The sequence below is a fragment of the Coregonus clupeaformis genome, chromosome 36 (assembly GCF_020615455.1).
Source record: "Coregonus clupeaformis isolate EN_2021a chromosome 36, ASM2061545v1, whole genome shotgun sequence".
Classification (NCBI taxonomy): domain Eukaryota; kingdom Metazoa; phylum Chordata; class Actinopteri; order Salmoniformes; family Salmonidae; genus Coregonus; species Coregonus clupeaformis.
The window spans coordinates 34,144,140-34,168,659 of NC_059227.1; the positions used below are offsets into that span (position 1 = coordinate 34,144,140).

Sequence of the window (24,520 nt, forward strand, 5' to 3'; positions counted from 1 at the left end):
GGATTTTGCCCTTATTTTATGCACTTTTCTACAAGCTTGCTTGAGTTCAACAGTTTTCAGTATAAGCTACGTGTCATTGATGGGAGTCGCTGTTGTACGAATGACGGCCCCTCTCCCTGGCACCGGTGACAAACAGGAACTCATGCAAGCAGGCGGCAATAGTCGGAGCGCTGAAGTGAGAGGAGGGTCAGCCATATTGCCGCACTGTTAGTTCTGGAGAGGAGGAGGAGTGTCCGAGGCTGCCCTGCGGTAGAACCATCTCAAATCACACCTGCTCTGGTAAGCCATTCTACCTATTAATGAATAGTGTATCGAACATTTATGTGAACGTGAGACTGTTGAGCAGAATAGAGATGCTCACTAATTTGTTTCCGCACTTGTTGCAGCACTTCTGCCGCCGCTTCCCACAAAGGAAGGAAAATATAACAACAGGTGTCTGGGATTATTGTAGTGGGTTGTGGCTTGTTAAAATGCTAGAAATTGAAGGTTATCCATGATGCAACGGCTATTTTATTCGAATGTTTGCTCCAAAATGAAAAATTAAAGCCTATTCGAGTCGGTCAAATAATTATATTGGATAATAATATTATGACTTGACAACAAAGAAGAGGCTATGCCAAATTCACTGATTAGCCTAGTAGCCTATGCTATCTGTTTTAGGTAAACTGCAGATTTAGGTTGATAGGTGGACTCAACTGGTTTCCTTTGTAGGTCTGTCTATTTCTACACACGTCGTGGAACCTAGTAGGTTTTGTTACTTTTGAAATAGCCTAAACAGTGTTGGCCTAATGTGTACTTTCTTCAGAAGTGAATCAAGCCCATTGCTATTTTGTGATCCCAACTGATCTCGCGCCCTGTTGAACGATATAGACAAGTTGTTACATTGTAAAAGACGGCAGACCCTAAACGCAACAGTATATTTGATACAATATAACATTGTCTGTCTGTCTGACCCTGATACTTTGTATCGGCTTCACATCACCCAGTAGTAGCCAAGATTAATTGATTCTGAAGGAAAATGTCTCTGCAGTATAGGCTACATCGAACGTCCCCTCATAATTTTATCCGAGCAAGGATCACACCTAGATACCACAGTAGTGGTGCTGAAGTAAGTAAGATGTTTACCTATAAGGGTGGAGACTCCTAACTTCTACTGTGTTAAAGCCCGACTCTCCTTTTTGTGGCTGTTATGGGTGAGGCTCGTTAATCTGAATTTCCATAGACTATTTATAAAAAGTGATTCATACGGCTGTACGAGGGCTGCGTCAACCAATCTCTATTTCGCACCGGCGTTTAAAGAAGGAAGGGTAGTCCAGTCTGACTCAGTATCACCAGAGTGGCTGAAACGCGTTTATCCTCTTTCGCTCTCTCTGACAGGAAGGCACTGACTGTGGAGACGTCATCTAGTAGGCTATCCGAAGTATTTGGAAACCAACTTTTCAGCTCAGCGCCCGGACCCAGGAAAAGGACACAACATGCCTAAAGCTGTAAGTATTGCAGTGGTTTTATATATTTCAAAGATGTTAATGTATTCAGCCTTTTACTGAGTTGTCTAAACATATGCTTGGGAACTAAAGTGATATGTTGGCAGTCCTGAGTCGTGATCCAAGTAGCCCAGGCAGGCAAGAGACATATTGCCACGATGTCTGCTCATGATGAGAGGAGGTACTATAGGCTGAAGGCTATAGGCTATTTGTGATGTAATGACTACCTTACACCAAAGATGTATTATGTTTCTATGGTTTAATTTGTAGTTTCACTTGTAGATGAAAATACAAACGTCCTTATAGGAATACATTCTCTTGAATATGAGAATAAGAGGTTGGCCTCTTGTAAGTGGTCACACTGTCTGAATATATGTGCTTTCTCACATGAAGTTGAGTCATCTTCATTAGTCTTACTCTCAGAACCTTTTTATTTGACTTAATGTAATTTGGTAGCAGTGGCCTACCTGGGTTTACAGCTGGTCATCTTTTTGGTGACATTCGTCTTTGACAGCACTTCCAAAAAACAATGGACTTTCATTACATTTACATTGACATTTACGTCATTTAGCAGACGCTCTTATCCAGAGCGACTTACAGTTAGTGAGTGCATACATTTTCATACTGGCCCCCCGTGGGAAATGAACCCACAACCCTGGCGTTGCAAGCGCCATGCTCTACCCCCTTGTCTCTCATCCGAGACACTCCACCAGTAGAAGACTAGGAGTCATGTAAAGTGTTGTTAAGAGCATCACTGGAAGGTGACATCATCATTTTGGTGCTGGCTGCATGACACAGTAGCACTCTCTGGTATTCCTCTGTTAGGCACACAACTTGAAAACCTGCCCTTTTTGGTAATATAATGGCAGACTATTTTTTCTCTCTCTATGATATCAATGATGAGGAATAAGCGTTGATTTACTGCCGCTGACTGTCTTCACTCTATATACCGAGAGTTAAGAAAGTTAAGCAAGAAATAGAATATTGCTAAGGTTTTTTAATGAACTTGCTCCTAATTTAAAAAAAAATCTTGAAGTCAATAGTTTTTAGAGTCTCAATTTAATCATCAAAATGCAGAGTTCTATTTATAGCGTTGGTTGGTTAGGCTGAGGCTGCTACACTCACTACTGACTGCAAGGGCTTTCTAGAACTGACTGGTAGAGTTTAACTGACATGAATGGGCGGCGCACAATTGGTCCAGCGTCGTCCAAGGTAGGGGAGGGTTTGGCTGGCAGGGATGTGGGTTCGTTTCCCACGGGGGGCCAGTATAAAAATAATAAAAATAAAAGACAAATACTAAAAAATACAACATTTGAAAAATTTAAATTATAAATTGTATTTTTTTAAAATGATGATCAGCCCTTATTGAGATTCTGTATCGTGATTTGTGATGCAAGACTATCAACCATTTAAGCCAAAATCCTATTTTACTGTGAAAAACACATCAAACATGGTAGAATGTATCTATCATATAGAGAACGAAAACTAGACTAGAGTTCATTGGTTTAGCAGAGAAATAAATCTGACAAGAGAAAGTTGAGATTTGAGCAGCTGAGATTGAGATCCTGGTTTGGTGTCTTCTCGCTCTCTTGTCAGAATGACACATTGTCAGCAAGTTGACGTTTAATAGGATGAATCTTGCCCTGGAGGCAGAGCTGAGTGATTTCCACTAGATGGGCCAGCTGCAAAGTCAAAATTGGCTATATATCGTAAGAATTCATAAAAACAAAAATTAGTTTAAGGTTATGGTTAGGCATAAGGTAAGCAATGGGGTAAAGGTTAGGGTTAGGTTTCAGATTGTATGACTTTGTGGCTATGCCAGCTTGTGACTACCCTGCAGAGCTGCCTCCAGTACATGAGTCATCCCAATAAATGCCAACCTGCACATTGTCAGCAAGTGTTCCTTCCTTGGCTCTCCCTGAATCCTGTTTCACGGCCCCTTGAACATCCATTTGACAGTAAGACAGCACACACACACACACACACACAGATGTGGGTGTTTCCTTCTCATGTCTGAAACCCATTGTTAAGAATTTGTTCTGGTGTATAATTGATAAGTCAATAATATGATGACGCCTGCTGTTACGCCCTCTGGGCGTGTCACTCCGAATAGTCATCATGTTAGCACTTATCACACCATTTTACATTTAGACATCATTATATAGTCTTTAGTTGTTAGTAAAAGTGAATACACTGTGTTTAGTCAACAAGTTGGCCAAGCTGAGGTGCCCCAGTCTGCAAAACGAATCCACTATTAGAGGTCTCAGTCCTAAATACCTTATTGAAAAGGGCGCAGCAGGGGTGTATTCTACCCCCTCTCCAGTCTCCATGGGACCTTCAGCACGTCAGCAGGTAGCACCCAGCCCAGTGGTGGTTTATGACTATATGGCTCTGTGGGGAATTTCAGACACATTCCCATGACAACCCCACCTTGCAACTGATTCCTTTAAAGCCATACAAACCGTAGTTAAATATTGAATGGGAATGCAGCATGCAGTCCATTCTGTTGAGCCACTGTGGTGAGATGATGATCACCATCGGAACCAACTCATTAACCAGTGAAGGGTGTTGTGTACTAGACCAGAGGTTCTCAACTTGTTTTGCCTCAGGACCCAGAATGAACCAGGTTGTCTCAGTCGCGACCCAATATTCATATCTTTTTATTTTTTATTTTTAATGTTATATTGACCGTAAATGTAGCAATTATATTACACAAGTGAACAACATTCCTACCTTTTTCATTGTCAATAATTCCATATTGATCATATTCTTGATGAAGAACGTTGGCAAACTTACTTGTTTGAGACCACAAAATCTGCTAATTGGCGCTGCTAATAGCTACAGGGAAACAAGTATTTGATCCCCTGCTGATTTTGTACGTTTGCCCACTGACAAAGAAATGATCAGTCTATAATTTTAATGGTAGGTTTATTTGAACAGTGAGAGACAGAATAACAACAACAAAATCCAGAACAATGCATGTCAAAAATGTTAGAAATGTATTTGCATTTTAATGAGGGAAATAGGTATTTGACCCCCTCTCAATCAGAAAGATTTCTGGCTCCCAGGTGTCTTTTATACAGGTAACGAGCTGAGATTAGGAGCACACTCTTAAAGGGAGTGCTCCTAATCTCAGCTTGTTACCTGTATAAAAGACACCTGTCCACAGAAGCAATCAATCAATCAGATTCCAAACTCTCCACCATGCCAAGACCAAAGAGCTCTCCAAGGATGTCAGGGACAAGATTGTAGACCTACAGAATGCTGGAATGGGCTACAAGACCATCGCCAAGCAGCTTGGTGAGAAGGTGACAACAGTTGGTGCGATTATTCGCAAATGGGAGAAACACAAAAGAACTGTCAATCTCTCTCGGCCTGGGGCTCCATGCAAGATCTCACCTCGTGGAGTTGCAATGATCACGAGAACGGTGAGGAATCAGCCCAGAACTACACGGGAGGATCTTGTCAATGATCTCAAGGCAGCTGGGACTATAGTCACCAAGAAAACAATTGGTAACACACTACGCCGTGAAGGACTGAAATCCTGCAGCGCCCGCAAGGTCCCCCTGCTCAAGAAAGCACATATACAGGCCCGTCTGAAGTTTGCCAATGAACATCTGAATGATGTTGGGTGAAAGTGTTGTGGTCAGATGAGACCAAAATCAAGCTCTTTGGCATCAATTCAACTCGCCGTGTTTGGAGGAGGAATGCTGCCTATGACCCCAAGAACACCATCCCCACCGTCAAACATGGAGGTGGAAACATTATGCTTTGGGGGTGTTTTTCTGCTAAGGGGACAGGACAACTTCACCGCATCAAAGGGACGATGGACAGGGCCATGTACCGTCAAATCTTAGGTGAGAACCTCCTTCCCTCAGCCAGGGCATTGAAAATGGGTTGTGGATGGGTATTCCAGCATGACAATGACCCAAAACACACGGCCAAGGCAACAAAGGAGTGGCTCAAGAAGAAGCACATTAAGGTCCTGGAGTGGCCTAGCCAGTCTCCAGACCTTAATCCCATAGAAAATCTGTGGAGGGAGCTTAAGGTTCGAGTTGCCAAACGTCAGGCTCGAAACCTTAATGACTTGGAGAAGATCTGCAAAGAGGAGTGGGACAAAATCCCTCCTGAGATGTGTGCAAACCTGGTGGCCAGATACAAGAAACGTCTGACGTCTGTGATTGCCAACAAGGGTTTTGCCACCAAGTACTAAGTCATGTTTTGCAGAGGGGTCAAATACTTATTTCCCTCATTAAAATGCAAATCAATGTATAACATTTTTTGCCATGCGTTTTTCTGGATTTTTTTGTTGTTATTCTGTCTCTCACTGTTCAAATAAACCTACCATTAAAATTATAGACTGATCATGTCTTTGTCAGTGGGCAAACTTACAAAATCAGCAGGGGATCAAATACTTTTTTCCCTCACTGTACATATTGAAAATATCTTTATTGAAGATTGTTTTTTGAGAGAATTAATTTCTACACACTTTCTACCTGGTATGTTGTTTAAATTCAGACTGAAGTATTTTTTAAAACTTAGACACCCGCAATCCTCTCAACCTCAATTTGGGTCACGAGTCAAATGTTTAAAATATGAGTGGATCGGTCCACGGTACCCCTCATCTTTTGTGACAACTGCGACCTCGCCTTCAGTGTCGAACTAAGCATGTAGTTGTGTTGACAGTCATTGATCTACAAGTCATTTTGCATACCCAACAACCCCAGGCACTAGCAATAGCCTAATCAAACTACGCGCTGTGCGCAGCTTTGCACACTGACCAAGTAGAGCTATTCGGTTCGATTTCTGTTTAGATTATTAAAAAATAAAAAATAATACACACACACAGCTCAGACAGATCCAGTTCAGAGAGGCCCAGCTCAGGAGCTCCATCAGCAACAGATATTAATTTAGAATGGAAAATTAATGTGTTTATGCAGCAAATGTTAGTGCATCGAACCGTATCGCATTGAGCCAAATCACATTCGGTTTGTTGATTAATATACAAAGGACCATTTCGAGTCAGTTGGAAAGTTTGCTGTCATAAGCATACGTGTACTTCTCTTGTGGTTTCAGAATAATAATTATAGTCATTCTCACCAGAGATGCACATACTGGAAATGTAGGTCTTTGCCCAGTGTATTTTTAGCATGAATGTCATGTTTTCTGCTAACGTTCTGACTGAATTGCTTCAGTGACTTACCGTTGGTCGATTCGCATGAGATCAGATGTCACTCACCCACTGGTTTTTGTGTGCGTGTGCGTGTGCGTGCGTGTGTGTGTGCATGCGTGTGGAGGAATAACATTGTGCACGTTTCCTGTCCATTTCCTCCACTTAGCTGATCTGGAGTCAGTTTAACGCCATCGTCACAGGGAAGAGGCCTGTCTGGCTCCCTCACACAGCTGATCTGGAGTCAGTTTGACTGTGTGCGGTCTGTGAGCTAAGGTCCATTAGAATGCATAGTGGTACAGGAGAGGGACCGCTGGGGAGGCCCAGCTGAAAGGGGATCTTTGTTTTGCTGTTGAATGGAGTTTTTTTCTCTCTTTTTTTTCTCTCTCTTTTTTGTATGCTGCTTCCCTCAAGTGGGAGCTAGGAGCCCCTCACCTCCAGGTTTGGTGGTGATAATGTCAGTCTTTGGTTGTGTTCAATAGAGATAAAATATTTTGAAATGGAGTCAAACAAAGAGGAACTTGCTAAATCTGTTCAATAACAACACATATTTTAATTTCTCTGTTGCAAAACATTTTGATACAGTGTGCCATACTGAACATCCCCTCCTGTTGAACTTCCCCTCCTCCTCCTACTGGACTCCCACACTCAGACTGGCCCAGTCACAGCTGCCCACAACATTCAATATTATGTTGATTTATGAGGCTTTTCCAATGCAAAAAAGAAACAACCTTTTATCTACCTTACCCACCTAACCTTTTATCTACTACCTTAGTTGAATGCACTGACTGTAAGTCACTCTGGATAAGAGCATCTGCTAAATGACCTAAATGTAAATGCAATTTTCTCTAGTAGTCAATTCACATTCATTTAGTTCTGAAAGGGTTGAATTGTTCTTTCTATGGAATAATTGTTAATTTGGCCATATCTACTGCCATCATCACGTTAGTTATTCTGTGTAGGCTCGATATGTAGCCTACGAGGCAGCTAGGGAGCATGGCTGTGAGTCAACAGTTAGTCAGTCAGAACCCGGGCCCCAGCCCAGCAGGCGTCCCGTTTGAGTCAACAGTTAGTCAGTCAGAACCCGGGCCCCAGCCCAGCAGACGTCCCGTTTGAGTCAACAGTTAGTCAGTCAGAACCCGGGCCCCAGCCCAGCAGACGTCCCGTTTGAGTCAACAGTTAGTCAGTCAGAACCCGGGCCCCAGCCCAGCAGACGTCCCGTTTGAGTCAACAGTTAGTCAGTCAGAACCCGGGCCCCCAGCCCAGCAGACGTCCCGTTTGAGTCAACAGTTAGTCAGTCAGAACCCGGGCCCCAGCCCAGCAGACGTCCCGTTTGAGTCAACAGTTAGTCAGTCAGAACCCGGGCCCCAGCCCAGCAGACGTCCCGTTTGAGTCAACAGTTAGTCAGTCAGAACCCGGGCCCCAGCCCAGCAGACGTCCCGTTTGAGTCAACAGTTAGTCAGTCAGAACCCGGGCCCCAGCCCAGCAGACGTCCCGTTTGAGTCAACAGTTAGTCAGTCAGAACCCAGGCCCCCCGTTTCTAGTAGGCGTCATTGAGTTTTCTCACTACAGAGCCTCAAGGTCATTCACAATGGCCAGGAGAAGACAGATTACAACAAAGGCTCTTCTAACAGCAGGCTCCCTCTCCATCATCTCTAAGTCCACACACATCTTTATAGGGTTGTCAGTCAGTGCACACCAATAACCTGGGTAAATACTGTAGGCCTCGTTTTCTCAACAGAAACAACATCTGACCTAGAAGAGAGAGTTGAAGGACTAGTGTGTGTTAGAGAGCTCACAATGCTGACATTGTAAGGAATATTATGTATTTTAGCAGGACTTTAGTCAGTGAAGTGATGATATCATGTGGGGATAACTTGCCTACGTGGAATTCAGTCTCTATTGTGAAAGCCTTACACAGCTGATGTCATGTCTCATTCATGGAAATTGGAAGACCCTCTCATTGCAACTTCTGAGGCTGGTGTTTTTCTAAGTTTTTCTACGTATTTTTAACGTTTTAGTCGTTTGAATCATGTTATTACCTCAGTGGACCTCAGTAAGCAGGCCAAAACTAGAAGGACTTGCCCTGTTTGTGCAGCATAGCTCAGCCTTATCAATCATTAACTGAAGAATGGAAAGGCATGCCTTTTCTCAAAACAGCAGTGAATGGACATTGTCAATACAGGCTAACTTCCCTGCCCACCCACGCTATCGTGATAGGCTGGTCTGTGTCGAGGGGTTATGTCACTATGGCCCTCTCCACCTATGGCTGTCTCTGACAGGGGCCCCTTCTGAAGTCAACCAGGTGCCTTTACTGTAACTAGCTAACTACTGCTGGGATGCTTCTAAAGGCTGACGTGCAGTAGGATGTTGAGTTTTTTTCACAACCACACACAATTTACTTTAGAGTCAAACATAGATGTTTACCAGACTACCTTAGTATGAAATCTGAAACGAGAGCCCAGGAGTAAATATTTTAAGTGAAACACCTTGTGATTTTCACACTCAATTCCCTCCGATCAGTCTTTTTGTCTATAACAAAGCATAGATAAACAAAGACATGATCTGTTGTGTTTCCTCTGTCTTTACATACAGTATCATCCCCTTTGAAGTACACGTCTTTGTGACATTGCTCCTCAGCTTCTCTGTCACTGTTAGTTCCTATAGTGTTTGAACCCCTCTCTCTCTTACTAAATATTAAATACTCATGTTTTATTTTTTATTTCATTTAATTTAAAAAACATTTTAGGGGGTAGATCAGCTTTAATATTGCAGATAGATTGTGGCTTCCATCAGTGTAATTGTCTGCATCATTTCCAATCCCCCATATTTTATTTTGTAAATATATAGATTTCCCTTTATTATTTTCCCCTAACCCTACCATCCATCCCCTAATTAGAGTAAACTAATGGACAACAGCACTTAGGCTTCTACTTCCAGCTAATACATACTATATACATTTTACGGACACAGTATATTTTACAATAGTTATCTTTTGTTATATTTTAGTCTCATCCTTGAGCTCCACTCAACCCTTCCTTTCTATCTCTGAACACCATCCAGTTCTGATTTCTATTTGCCATATATTTTTAAACTGTGCTGTGATGTTTCACAAAAGTTCTGAACCTTTCTATTCTCATAGATTCTACATATTGTAAATAAAAGATAAACATTTTTGCTAAGAGTATTATTATATTATTGATCGATTGACTATAACTTTTTAAATCACCCAGCAGTGCTATTTGCTGAGTTAGCTCCAGGTAAATGTTGCAATTCTTCAGCCATTCCTGAACCTGCGACCAAAAATAAGCTACATATGGACAATACCTAAACAAAGATCTAATGATTCTGACTCTTCGCAGTGTTACTAATGTCTCTCTGTCATGTCTCTCTCTCCACAGGTCAATGTTCGCGTCACCACCATGGATGCTGAGCTGGAGTTTGCCGTCCAGCCCAGCACCACTGGTAAACAGCTCTTTGACCAGGTCAGTGTTTACAGTACCCTTCTAGCTGTTATATTCAATGGATTGGTCCCAGCAACAGCAGAGCACCTAGAGTATTTACAATACATTTTTGGCAGACATTTTAAATTAATGTATTTTGAGGCTATCCTGTGTGTGAGTACAAGTGCAAGTGTTACTGAAACTGATTACCGGTAGTGTGAGTTTACTGAAACTGATTACCATTAGGGTGATGTTACTGAAACTGATTACTGGTAGTGTGAGGTTACTGAAACTGATTACCGGTAGTGTGAGGTTACTGAAACTGATTACCGGTAGTCTGACAAGAGAGAGTCAAGAGGATACTGAAACTGAATACTGGTAATGTGAGAAGAGAGAGTATGATAAAAGCCTTTTTCTTTTGATCAGATTACAATATGTATGACAATGTAGATGTAAAATTGACATGATTTATGGAAGTGAATCATCCCAACCATTGTCCTTCCCACGGAACCCAGAAATACATCTGTTTGAGCCGGTCCCTGTCATCAATGTTTTCTGTACAACATGTTTGAATGCAGCATGTTTGTACGGTAAGTATAGAGGGGCAATAAGATAATATCGTATTGTTCTCAGATTACTGTACATTGACAAGAGCTTATAGTATGTTTCTGCCGTAACCTCTTGTTGGTTGGTACATCAGTGTACTGTAATGTACTGTATGTGAGAGGGTGGCAGGTATCTTAGTGGTTAGAGCGTTGGGCCAGTAATCGAAATCTGTCGACGTGCCCTTGAGCAAGGCACTTAACTCTAATTTGCTCCGGGTGCCGAACTACTATGGCTGACCCTGTAAAACAACACATTTCACTGCACCTTTCCGGTGTATTTGATAAATAAAACTTTTGTTTTTGATGTGCTTATGTAATGGTTGAGTCCCATGATGTCACTTCTGTAGCTACAGTGTGGACTGGATTCCAAAGGCATCATGAGATGTACAGATGTAGGATCTTAATTTGCTCACTCTTTTGTTGCTGAGAAATTTCCTGCATAGCAGGAAATGCAAAATTGTAGTTTATTCAAGGTTTAAAAAGGCTTCTAAAGTTTGTAATTTCCACTTTAAAATTTCAGATTTGATTTGCCCTAATGAAAAATGTGTGCCCCTACAATGTCCATTAATTATAATCCACATAATAACTCACATTTCCTGTTGCTGCAGGATTCTTTTCCTGCTGTAGCAAACTGGCTCAAATTAAGATCCTACATCTGTAGCAGGCATTTATTCCATCACGCAATGGGGAAATGAAGGGCATTGTCATTTCCTGAATAACTTGTTTGTGTGTGTGGATACATGTTTAGGGAATTTTACTTTCAGGCTCTCTGCAGAGATATTAGCATTAGATTCAGATGTTCCACTTCCGTGTCACTAAAAATTCCTCCACCTACATGTTGAAAGGCCTCAGTGGGGTGTGTCAGACATTGTCGTGCACCAGAATAATTTGTGTTGGAAACAGTTTATCGCCGCTCACAATACAGATGCACGTAAAGGTTTTTTTGTCTTGTGAACTGTCCATCTGATAACCACCAGTAGCCAAAGTTGAAGTCTACTAACATCTAACTACTGCTTCCTCTGGTTAGCAATGTGTCCGTCTGAAGCCTGTGACCTAATTGAATTAGAATCTTGGCCTGGGCAGGTGAAGTCAGTAGCAGAAATCCCCTGCAGAGAAGGACACAGACAGTCAGACAGAAGCATGCATGCACGCACACAAACATACACACACATTTTAAATACTTTATTTGAATCCACCAATCAAATGTACAAAAAAAGGATCCAAACATTTCAAAGGTCCCTGTAAGCATGGCACTCAATGGTATAGAAAGCAGCTCCTTCTCCAAACAGCTAGGCTGCCCACGACAGCTGAAACAGAGCAGTACCTAGCCAATTGCTTTGCCCTAGTTTTTGTCAGGCCCGCAATCTGGAGGCCACGTACTGCAAGCCTGTGTACGTTGGCCGAGACTGCCAAATATCAGCGCCACCAGCTTCCACCTACACCCGAGGCTGTCCAAGCGTGCTACGAGGGGCTGGTATTTAAGCAGCTTCTCTGCAAAGTCCTGTTCCATGTAGCCCCCTGGCCTCCCCCCACAACAACACACACAGAGAGCCCCCCCGGTATTACTCAGCATCACTGGTGAGCTCATCCCCTGTTAAAGTGGCCTGGCGTGGGCCCCTCTTTGTGGTGGTCCCTGATCATATCCTCCTCTCTAGGGTGGTCCCTGATCATATCCTCCTCTCTAGGGTGGTCCCTGATCATATCCTCCTCTCTGTGGTGGGACCTGATCATATCCTCCTCTCTGTGGTGGTCCCTGATCATATCCTCCTCTCTGTGGTGGGACCTGATCATATCCTCCTCTCTAGGGTGGTCCCTGATCATATCCTCCTCTCTGTGGTGGTCCCTGATCATATCCTCCTCTCTGTGGTGGTCCCTGATCATATCCTCCTCTCTAGGGTGGTCCCTGATCATATCCTCCTCTCTAGGGTGGTCCCTGATCATATCCTCCTCTCTAGGGTGGTCCCTGATCATATCCTCCTCTCTAGGGTGGTCCCTGATCATATCCTCCTCTCTAGGGTGGGCCCTGATCATATCCTCCTCTCTAGGGTGGGGCCTGATCATATCCTCCTCTCTAGGGTGGGCCCTGATCATATCCTCCTCTCTGTGGTGGTCCCTGATCATATCCTCCTCTCTGGGGTGGTCCCTGATCATATCCTCCTCTCTGTGGTGGTCCCTGATCATATCCTCCTCTCTAGGGTGGTCCCTGATCATATCCTCCTCTCTAGGGTGGGCCCTGATCATATCCTCCTCTCTGTGGTGGTCCCTGATCATATCCTCCTCTCTGTGGTGGTCCCTGATCATATCCTCCTCTCTAGGGTGGTCCCTGATCATATCCTCCTCTCTAGGCATATCCTCCTCTCTAGGGTGGGCCCTGATCATATCCTCCTCTCTGTGGTGGTCCCTGATCATATCCTCCTCTCTGTGGTGGTCCCTGATCATATCCTCCTCTCTAGGGTGGTCCCTGATCATATCCTCCTCTCTAGGGTGGTCCCTGATCATATCCTCCTCTCTAGGGTGGGCCCTGATCATATCCTCCTCTCTGTGGTGGTCCCTGATAATATCCTCCTCTCTAGGGTGGTCCCTGATAATATCCTCCTCTCTAGGGTGGTCCCTGATCATATCCTCCTCTCTAGGGTGGGCCCTGATCATATCCTCCTCTCTGTGGTGGGCCCTGATCATATCCTCCTCTCTAGGGTGGGGCCTGATCATATCCTCCTCTCTAGGGTGGGCCCTGATCATATCCTCCTCTCTAGGGTGGGCCCTGATCATATCCTCCTCTCTGTGGTGGTCCCTGATCATATCCTCCTCTCTGTGGTGGTCCCTGATCATATCCTCCTCTCTAGGGTGGTCCCTGATCATATCCTCCTCTCTAGGGTGGTCCCTGATCATATCCTCCTCTCTAGGGTGGTCCCTGATCATATCCTCCTCTCTGTGGTGGTCCCTGATCATATCCTCCTCTCTGTGGTGGTCCCTGATCATATCCTCCTCTCTAGGGTGGTCCCTGATCATATCCTCCTCTCTAGGGTGGTCCCTGATCATATCCTCCTCTCTAGCTATCCTCCTCTCTAGGGTGGTCCCTGATCATATCCTCCTCTCTAGGGTGGTCCCTGATCATATCCTCCTCTCTAGGGTGGTCCCTGATCATATCCTCCTCTCTGTGGTGGTCCCTGATCATATCCTCCTCTCTAGGGTGGTCCCTGATCATATCCTCCTCTCTGTGGTGGGACCTGATCATATCCTCCTCTCTGTGGTGGGACCTGAACATAGCCTTGCTGCCTCAGCCCTCTCATAGGACCAGTGACGTGCAGCCCTAACTCTTCAACACACACTCACTTAGATTTTCCATAGAACTGCTCAAAGCCTTTTTACCCACTTCAGTTTTTCATAGATACTGTGTATTTATACATTCAGGACAGGCCACCTAAACAGTTGAACAGCTACTTCAATAGGTGGCACACTCATGCAGTAATAACATGAAGACCGACAAGTCTTCAAACCTAGGATTTCAGTTGCTTTCCCTCTCCACTCACAATGCATGTGTGTTCTAATGGATATATAAATAGCTATACATTTACCATTATCTCTCTCCCTGCCTCTGTGTGGTGTGTATGTATGTCTGTCTGTCTGATCCCTGTCTGGGTATGTTCCTACTCCTCCTCCTCTTCCTCCACTCCATCCCTCCTCCTTTCCCCCGACCGCTCTGGAACGTCACATTAGTCAGTGGATGTAGGGAGTTATGCTCTCTCTCTCTCTCTCTCTCTCTCTCTCTCTCTCTCTCTCTCTCTCTCTCTCTCTCTCTCTCTCTCTCTCTCTCTCTCTCTCTCTCTCTCTCTCTCTCTCTCTCTCTCTCTCTCTCTCTAATCACAGGGCTTTTGCCCTCATAAACGCTACTGAGAGAAACGTTCACTTGGAAGTCTGACTGGAGTGACCGTGCAAGGCGAGGCATTCGTGCCCCTGTTCAACTGTTCAGACAGCACGTGATGCAGAGGAGGGGATTCTGAAAAGTTGTCCAGAGGTGGTTCAAGCTGATTCTCAATAGTTTTTTCCCCTCTAGTTTTATATGCAGTATGTAGATGGTGTATATTATACATCTTTAATCCTTTGAATAATACTGCATATTTAACAATGATCTGCGGCCCCAAAGATAAAGAATGAGAGAATGTTTAGATGTCCTGCATGACAGGATTCTTGGATCCATTCTGGGACCTAGCTAGCCTAGGTCTTTTGTGTTGGGTGAGAACAGCTAACATGTAATCTACAGTTTGAGCTTCATTGACTCAACTGCAAATGTTTGTCTTAGAGCTGTTTAATGATTGGCTGATGGAAGTGGCCTGGCAGTGAGTGGCACACCCAGTTTGTAACTCTTTGGTCAACCACTTTTCAGCCTAAAAAATCTAGTATTATTTGATAAAAAGCCGTTTGACCCATCCCTAGAGGTACATTTTCTGCTTTTGCAGACAGACAAAGGTGTCTAGTTGTACCAGAGCCCCTGTAGCTTATCCCCCCTGGGAAAAGGAATCCTTCAGTACCCTCTCTCCCTCTCCCCCCTCTCTGTGTGCTTCCCGGTCCCAAAGCCCCATGAAAGGGGCCGTTTGTGTCCTGAAACCTTCAGGACTTTCATTCCAGGGGAGACAACGCAGTCAGAGGCACTCTCGCATTTCAGGCCTTACCAGTCAGTGCTTGTTGTGCTAAAATACAATTTGGAGAGAACTCCACCTGAATCAAAGTCATTAATCTGCTGCAACCCCGGAAGGTTAGCCCAGATTCGTATTAGGTGTCGGCTAAGTAAGTGCTGGGGCGCTTGATTTTATGTTAACCTTGGCCACTGCTTATCGGATAGGAATGGGTTTGGCCGGAGTGCCTGCTGTGTGTGTGTGTGTGTGGTGTTCACTCAAGCTGCTTCACCCAGCCAGCTAAGCACCCCACATGATGATTGGGTGGGGAATCTGGCAGCAGTACAAACAGAACATGGCCTGGCGACTGGTGAGAGTTTCCCATCCTAAATTACATTTCTGGTCTATAGACTCTCTATAACCCATAATATATCACTTAAAGGGACTGTTTTCCCGGAAACAGAATAAACCTAGTCCTGAACTAAAAATCATTCTCGATGGAAATGTTCCATTGGAAACGCTTTTTAGTCTAGTGGTAGACTTATTTTGTGTCTGGGAAACCTACCCATAGGGTTTGTCCGAATTTGACACCCTAGTCCCTATAGTTAACACCTTTTGACCAGAAGTAGTCTCTGGTCGTTCGCGGTTGCGCTCCGAAGTCAGCGGAAAAGAGCAGCTCTTCTTACCGCAACAAGTGATTCCCAGATCTGTAATCGACTACTCTTCCCTCTCTCTACACTAATCTCGTATTGATGGGGGAATAAAATCGATACAGTTATATATCAGGCTATTCTTTTTTACGATATATCATATCTTATCATTTTGACAATAGCGCAACATTATTTTTGGGCTAGTTGTCTGCACCTGCACCAAAAGCTTGTTCTCCATCTCCTTTTTAAATAGGGAGCCAATTTGTTTTTAGCACTTTCAGTTTCATGACTGATCAAAAGTCCCTCTGCTGCTGACATATGGTGAGCAATATGTTTGGAACGCCGAAAATGCAATAAAATGACAGTATCGAATCGCAATACATATAGAATCATGAGAATCGCAATACATATAGAATCATGAGAATCGCAATACATATCATATCGGCACCTAAGTATGGTGATAATATCGGTTTGTGAGGTCCCTGGCAATCCCCAGCCCTATCATTTCCTAATGTTCCAATGTGTTGTAAAGAAGCCAGTCTTACAGACAGTACACACTAGTCATTCACTATTAGGGTTCCTCCTCAGAAGTCAAGCAATAGAGGCATAGTGTTGGGGAGTAGACCGGTGTTGGGGAGTAGTGAACTATATGTAGTAATTTAATAACATTTTGCAGTAGCTTGGTGGTAGTTGAACTAAATTATAATATTGGTAGTGTTTTCAGTAGTTAATAACTTTTTTGCCATGTGGAGGTGTAGCTAACTACTGGAACTACACACAACTTTTTTTGGCAAAAATAAGAGAAAATATAGGTAGGATGCCCAGCACTGAGAGGGTTGAGAGGAGGATCAGATGGAGCGGATAGATCTAGGAGGATGAGAACAGAGGAGAGAGAGTCAGCTTTGGCAGTGCGGAGAGCCTCCGTGACACAGAGGAGAGCATTCTCTGTTGAGTGACCCGTCTTGAAGCCTGACTGGTTAGGGTCAAGAAGATTGTCCTGAGAGAGATAACGAGGAAGTTGGTCAAAGACAGAACGCTCAAGTGTTTTGGAAATTAAAGGAAGAAGGGATACCAGTCAGAGAGGTTGAGTGTTGTTTATTTGAGGAGGGGAGCGACTAGCCATTTTGAAGTCAGAGGGGATGCAGCCAGTGGTCAAGGATGAGTTGATGAGGGAAGTGAGGAATGGGAGAAGGTCTCCAGAGCTGGTCTGGAGAAGGGAGGAGGGGTTTGGAGTCGAGTGGGCAGATTGTCAGGGGACCGGACCTCACGCATAATTTCAACTCGAGAGCGAGGGGAGAAAGAGGTCAAGGCGTAGGGTAGTTATGTGTGAGTGGGACCAGTGGACTCAATAGGCTAATTGAGTGAGGAGCGGATGTCGTCAACCTTCTTTTCAAAGTGGTTAACAAAGTCGTCCTCAGAGAGGGTGGAGGAAGTGTGTGTATGGATGTATGTATATGTGTATGTATGTGTGTGTGTGTGTGTATGTGTATTTATATATTTACGAGAAAAAAAACATATGGGGGATTGGAAGTGATGCAGACAATTACATTGATGGAAGTTACAATCTATCTGAAATATTAAAGCTGATCTACCCCCTAAAAAACAAAAAAAACAAAGTCGACCTCAGAGAGGGAGGAGGGAGGGGGAGGGGTGGATGATTAAGGCGGGAGGAGAAGGTGGAAAAGAGTTTCCTAGGGCAGCTACTCTTCCTGGGGTCCACACAAAACATAAAACATGACATAATACAGAACATTAATAGACAACAACAGCTCAAGGATTACATACATTTAAAATGTCCCACATAGCCTACATATCAGTATGTACACAAAATATCTAGGTCAAATAGGGGAGAGGCATTGTGCCATGAGGTGTTGCTTTATCTGTTGAAACCAGGTTTGTTGTTCCCTTGAGCAATCTGAGATGGAAGGGAGGTCCATGCTGCAATCATGGCTCTATATAATACTGTACGTTTTCTTGAATTTGTTCTGGATTTGGGGACTGTGAAAAGACCCCTGGTGGCATGTCTGGTGGGGTAAGTGTGTGTGTCAGAGCTGTGTGTAAGTTGACTATGCAAACTATTTGGAACACATTGTATCTTATAAAAAGAAGTGATGCAGACAGTCCCTCCTCTACTTTTAGGCAAGAGAAACTGGCATGATATTAGCCGTCTGATTACAGGGAAGAGCTAGATGTGCCACTCTGTTTTGGACCAGTTGCAGTTTAACTAGGTCTTTCTTTGCAGTGCCTGACCATATGACTGGGCAATAATCAAGATAGGATAAAACTAGAGCCTGCAGCCTGTGGTGTCAAAAAAGCAGAGCATCTCTTTATTACGGACATACCTCTCCCCATCTTTACAACCATTGAATCAATATGTTTTGACCATGACAGTTTACAATCCATGGTAGTACCAAGTAATTTAGTCTCCTCAACTTGCTCAACAGCCACATTATTCATTATCAGATTCAGCTGAGGTCTAGAATTTAGGGAATGATTTGTACCAAATACAATGCTCTTAGTTTTAGAGACTGCAACTCTTTGTTTAGGATTACAGTGATTTCACTTGCTGTGGTTGCATATAGGGTTGAATCATCAGCATACATAGACATACAGGCTTTGTTTAATGCCAGTGGCAGGTCATTAGTAAAAATAGAAAGTAGCTTTAGCAGTGGATACAGAGGAAGAGAAGGGAGTGAAAGGATGATAGGTCCTCCGGAAGTTTAGTTTTCCTCCAAGACATCACAGATCTAAGCTAGAAGGAGCCAGCATGTATGTCCGGGACTGGGAAAGGCGTAATCCTATGAGGCCTGGCCAGATTAAGCCTGGTACCTGAGTATGTCATTCCGGGCCGTGTCAACATAAAGCCACAGGGCTCAAAGGCCTGTTTATAGAAGACGCTATGCTCTGCTTGTGATCATGCAGCACTGGTGGTACAATCTAGTTTATTTTGCACAAATGACTTCATTGTTTTTTACGTTGTGAATGAATTATGATTTGAGTGGTTTCGGTTGACTACTTTCCCGAATGTTACCTCATCTCTGTGAAAAATAATCTTGTGGTTTGATGATAAAAGCAAGTTCTGTATTCCAAGATGTTCTTGGATGTGTACACTACTGCTGTGTGGCAGTTGTGTAAGCTAGTGGGTTTAATATATAGAGGTACTAAACATTGTTTACTTATCAATTCATTTAGGCCTGGAGATCTGCTCACATAACTTGAGTTTTCACTCAAATCTTCCATTGACATCAATGCATGATTCATGCAATCATCAAGAAGTGCTCAGATCTCAAGTTAGGATCCTGCCTTTACAGTGTATCCTATTTGTTTGTGTTTGGTAGGTACAGTTTGTGTCTCTAGTAACTGTCTTACTGACAGAGTTGGTTCATGGTTCTGTCTCTTTCTCGTTCACAGGTGGTGAAGACCATCGGCTTGAGGGAAGTCTGGTACTCTGGTCTTCAGTATGTGGACGGTAAAGGATACCTCACCTGGCTGAAGCTTGACAAAAAGGTAAGGTTAATCTAGGACTGACAATGTTTTTTTTTTTTTTTTGTTTTTTGGGGGGATGGATCAGCTTAATATTGCAGATAGATTGTATCGTCTATCAATGTAATTGTCTGCATCACTTCCAATCCCCCATGTTTTTTATATATATACTCCCCTTTATTACTTTTCAACCCCACCATCCTTTCCCTACTTGGAGTAAATTAGTGAACAACAATGCCCAGGCCTCTACTTCCGGTCTATACTTACTATCTACACCTTATGGACACAGTTAATTTTACAATAATTATATATATATATATTTTTTTTGCTCCTGAACTTCTTCTACTCTCAACCTCTCCGATCATTTTCATGATGTCCATCCGGTTTGCTTCTACATGCCATATCTTTCTAACTGTGCTCTTTCCCAAAAGCTCCCAACATACAACCTATATACTTATTATGGACACAGTATGCTTACATTATTAGCTATCTTTGTTATTATTTGTTGTTATTTGTTATTAGTCCCATCCTTCAACTCTATTCAATAGGACTGACAATGTTACAAGTCCCCTGTATTTTGCCTGATGTAGTACCGTGTACAAATATTTGTTAATATCTGCTAAGGCATTCTCAAACCATTTCCCGCTCTATTCTTAAACCGCTGGACTTCCGCATATTTTTTGGCATAACCATTCTACAATCAACAAAATAAAATAGACCATACAAAAAGAGCACATTCTTTTAAAGGCGGGGTCAAATCACTCGACATTATATTTGCTTACCACTCACTCAATCAATCAGTAGCCACTCACTCACTGCATTATTGAATTCACATAATGCATTGGGGCTGGCGAATGGCCACCCTCTCTCACTCCTGTGCAGGCCGGTGGCTAATTCTGAATCTCCCTTCTTTTATTTTCACATCCTGTCAGTGACTGTCTGAAAATGCACCCTATTCCCTATATAGTGTACTACTTTTGACCAGGGCCCATAAGGAGCCCCACAGGGCTCGGGTCAAAAGTTGTGCACTATATAGGGAATAGGGTGCCATTTGTGACGCAAGCAATCTCCAGTCAAATCCACACCAATGAAATTCCTGTGCAGCCAGTAGTGTGAACTCTTAGTGAACCACTAGATACTAAAATACTAGTTCTACTTCATTCTTGCTGTTGTTACTGAGCAAACAAAAATGTCACACTGCTCTGTCTTCATTAACTTGTAGACCCTGTAGACTCTGTACTGACAGTATAGCTACGGTATAGTTATAGTATAGTTATAGTATAGTTACAGTATAGTTACATTATAGCTAAAACACATCCACCTGTGTCTGTGGAATGGAGTTGAGCCTGTGTCAATGTGCAGAATTTCCAAATGCGTCAGATGGTTATCACCAGAGCTGTATATACACGTTGCGCACTGTATGTATAAAATGGCTCTGGTTATCACATCATGGAGGTCACACAAACCCACCAACCCCACCTTACATTATTTGGTTTGGGCTGATTTATATTGCACGGATAGTAAACCGTTTCCTTTTGCTATATTAGCATTACGGCCCAATGTGAGGAGATAGACTATTAGCATTACGGCCCAATGTGAGGAGATAGACTATTAGCATTACGGCCCAATGTGAGGAGATAGACTATTAGCATTACGGCCCAATGTGAGAGATTATTACTTACGGAAAGTAAGATAATTAGCATTACCCAATGTGAAATAAGTGAGGAGATAGACTATTAGCATACGGCAATGTGAGGAGATAGACTATTAGCATTACGGCCCAATGTGAGGAGATAGACTATTAGCATTACGGCCCAATGTGAGGAGATAGACTATTAGCATTACGGCCCAATGTGAGGAGATAGACTATTAGCATTACGGCCCAATGTGAGGAGATAGACTATTAGCATTAGTGTAAATGTAGTGATGTTATAGGGCTAGTAGAGTAGCTTTACTTAGTTTACAGTGAAAGGTGTATAAAGGTGTTAGGCCGGTTGTGGGTTCACAAGGACATTTGAAGTACAGATTGACTGAGGACACAGGACAGTGGGGTGCTTACTAGAGCTGGGCAATATTGGGAAAAAAATGCATTAATTTATGCGATATCGATAAATAGAACAATACATTTATAACATTAATGCACCACAGTCTTTTTGAAATTATACTTAAACTACTACTAATATTTTGGTGGTTGTAGACATCAATTGTCCCGTTAACAATCCCCCATATTAGCAAATGTATTTCATTTCAAACTTCACATTTCTCTAGTATATGCTACTTATAGTAATGAACGATATCAGAAAAATGCCTGCGATAAGTGATCGGAATGGTCAGTGTTGATCATTTTCAGTTTATTGTACCAGCTCTAGCACTTACAGTAGAATTTTATAATTTCCTGACAACCCAGTGGTGAGAGAGCGAGCGAGAGAGACAGAGACAGAGACAGACACAGAGACAGACACAGAGACAGACACAGAGACAGAGACAGAGACAGAGACAGACACAGACAGACACAGAGACACAGAGACACAGAGACAGAGACAGACAGAGACACAGAGACAGACACAGAGAGAGACAGAGCGACACAGAGAGAGAGACAGAGACAGAGACAGAGACAGAGACTTGTTGGTCTTGCTTCCCTTCATGCAGGCTGGCCAGGCCAGTTGAAAAGCTGTGTGCTGACTGTGCTGCTCTATCAGCACAATGCTCTAATGGGAATATTCCAGTCGTTTCACACACCCACCCCATTCGCCTCATCAATACCTTGTAGTTCCTGTTTTGGAGCCAACACAGAAGATGAGGCCAACGTCAGTAAACAACACAGAGGATCATTCAAGTTTATCAGTACCATGCATTTTACACATCCCTCTTTTACAGAGGAATATGACAGTGCATTTTTTTTATGCAGCACTGTGCGTCCAAGACAATTTAAGCCCCCGGGAACAATAAAGTTGATCCAATCCTATCATTCTTTGCTAATCATGAAACTAGTAGACATAGGGCTACATCCCAAATGGCACCCTATTCCCTTATACAGTGCACCATAGGGCTCTGGTCAAAATTAGTGCACTATATAGGGAATAGGGTGCCATTTGGGATGTAGCCCTATGTCTACTAGTTTCATGATTAGCAAAGAATGATAGGATTGGATCAACTTTATTGGGTGCCATTTGGGACGGAGATCCTCTTGAAGGACATTGGGACAATAAATGCGTCAATCATCAATCAATGAATCAATCAATGATCAATCAATCGTCTCTCTCCAACCAGGTGTCGTCCCAGGACGTGAAGAAGGAGAACCCACTGCAGTTCAAGTTCCGCGCCAAGTTCTTCCCCGAGGACGTGTCTGAGGAGCTCATCCAGGACATCACCCAGAAGCTGTTCTTCATGCAGGTAACACACACACACACACACACACACACACGCATACACACACACACACGCATACACACACACACACACACGCATACACATACACACACACACACACACCACGCACACACACGCACACACACTGTCATACTATTCTTTGTACTCACAATGCTTTCATTGCTGATACAAACAAAGTTGTTAAGTGTGTGTGTGTGTCCAGGTGAAGGAGGGCATCCTGAGCGATGAGGTGTACTGTCCCCCGGAGACGGCCGTGCTGCTGGCCTCATACTCCGTCCAAGCCAAGTTCGGAGACTATACCCGGGACCTCCACCGGCCCGGCTACCTCACCTCAGACCGTCTCCTGCCCCAGCGGTGAGCGTCGATCCACTCCCAGCCCACACTAGGGGTGCATCCCAAATGGCACCCTATTCCCTATGCGGTGCACTACTTTAGACCAGAGTCCTATAGGTCCTGGTCAAAAGTAGTGCACCATAGGACTCTGGTCAAAAGTAGTGCTCTACATAGGGAATATGGTGCTATTTAGGACACAACCGAGACAACTTTTCCAATAGCCACAGTAGCATGAAGCACACTCCTTGCTTCATGTCGATGTATTGGGGATGCATTCTAAGTGGTATGCTAGTATCGACATTGGAACATAGGAAGCCAGGAGTACAGATACTAGACAATAGCTAAGTGTGATACTGTTATAAACCGGAACAGGATGAAGTTTTGTGTACACGTATGTACATAAACACAAAAAAATCCATGTCATGAGAAACCCAATATTGATCATAACACGAGTACCCTTTATTCAGTGTATCTTCTCTCTGTGTACCCTCTCTTCTGTTCCTCCTCCTCCCTCCTCCTCTTTTCCCTTTTTGTCCTCATCCTCATCTTCCTCCTCTTCCTCCTCTTCCTCCTCTCCTCCTCATCATCATCTTCCTCTTCCTCTTCCTCCTCCTCCTCCTCCTCCTCCTCTGTAGGGTTCTGGAGCAGCACAAGCTGTCCAGGGAGCAGTGGGAGGAGAGGATCCAGGTGTGGCATGAGGAACACCGTGGAATGCTCAAGTGAGTTCCTGTCTGTTTTGGTTTGTATGAGTCTCTGTGTTGCTGTCCCTGTCATAAGGAAACAGGTCAATTGCATTATTTGCTGTACCTCAGAAAGCAATTTACAAGTAATAGAGTGGATAGTGTCTTGTAGAGCAGATGAATAAATATTAAATAAATAGCACAGCAGCGTTGACTGTGTGTGTGTGTGTGTGTTTGTGTTTGTGTTTGTGTGGAGAGTCAAATCAATCCTAAACCATTCCTTCATTTGTCCATGTTTGATCCTGCAGGGAGGATGCCATGCTGGAGTACCTGAAGATCGCCCAGGACCTGGAGATGTACGGAGTCAACTACTTTGACATCAAGAACAAGAAGGGGACCGAGCTGTGGCTGGGAGTGGACGCCCTGGGACTGAACATCTACGAGAAGGAGGACAAGTAAGAAACAACATGGGGGATTGGAAGTGATGCAGACAATTACATTGATGAAGTTACAATCTATCTGCAATATTAAGCCGATCTACCCCTAAAAACATTAATAATAATAATAATAATAATTAAGAAACAACTGCCTCCAGAGTCCTGTTCAGTAGGTCACACCGGAGCAAAATGTTTTGCAAAGAAAAATGTAAATGTCCAGGTAGTCCCGTCC

At 43.5% G+C, this 24,520-nt stretch overlaps 1 protein-coding gene across 2 annotated transcripts in view; it reads left to right on the forward strand.

Annotated features, from left to right (window-relative positions):
• Positions 1-134: 134 nt before the first annotated feature.
• ezrb (ezrin b) overlaps positions 135-24,520 on the forward strand; it is a 44,432-nt gene continuing 20,046 nt past the window's right edge. Inside the window, exons 1-8 of one of the 2 annotated variants that reach the window (XM_045211376.1) lie at positions 135-279; positions 1,378-1,487; positions 10,056-10,139; positions 19,377-19,472; positions 22,719-22,841; positions 23,041-23,192; positions 23,807-23,890; positions 24,160-24,306. In XM_045211376.1, the coding sequence (XP_045067311.1) occupies positions 1,476-1,487; positions 10,056-10,139; positions 19,377-19,472; positions 22,719-22,841; positions 23,041-23,192; positions 23,807-23,890; positions 24,160-24,306 (698 nt within the window). In that variant the 5' untranslated portion in view covers positions 135-279; positions 1,378-1,475. The remainder of the gene's footprint in view (positions 280-1,377; positions 1,488-10,055; positions 10,140-19,376; positions 19,473-22,718; positions 22,842-23,040; positions 23,193-23,806; positions 23,891-24,159; positions 24,307-24,520) is intronic. The other variant, XM_041865764.2, reaches the window with a different exon arrangement.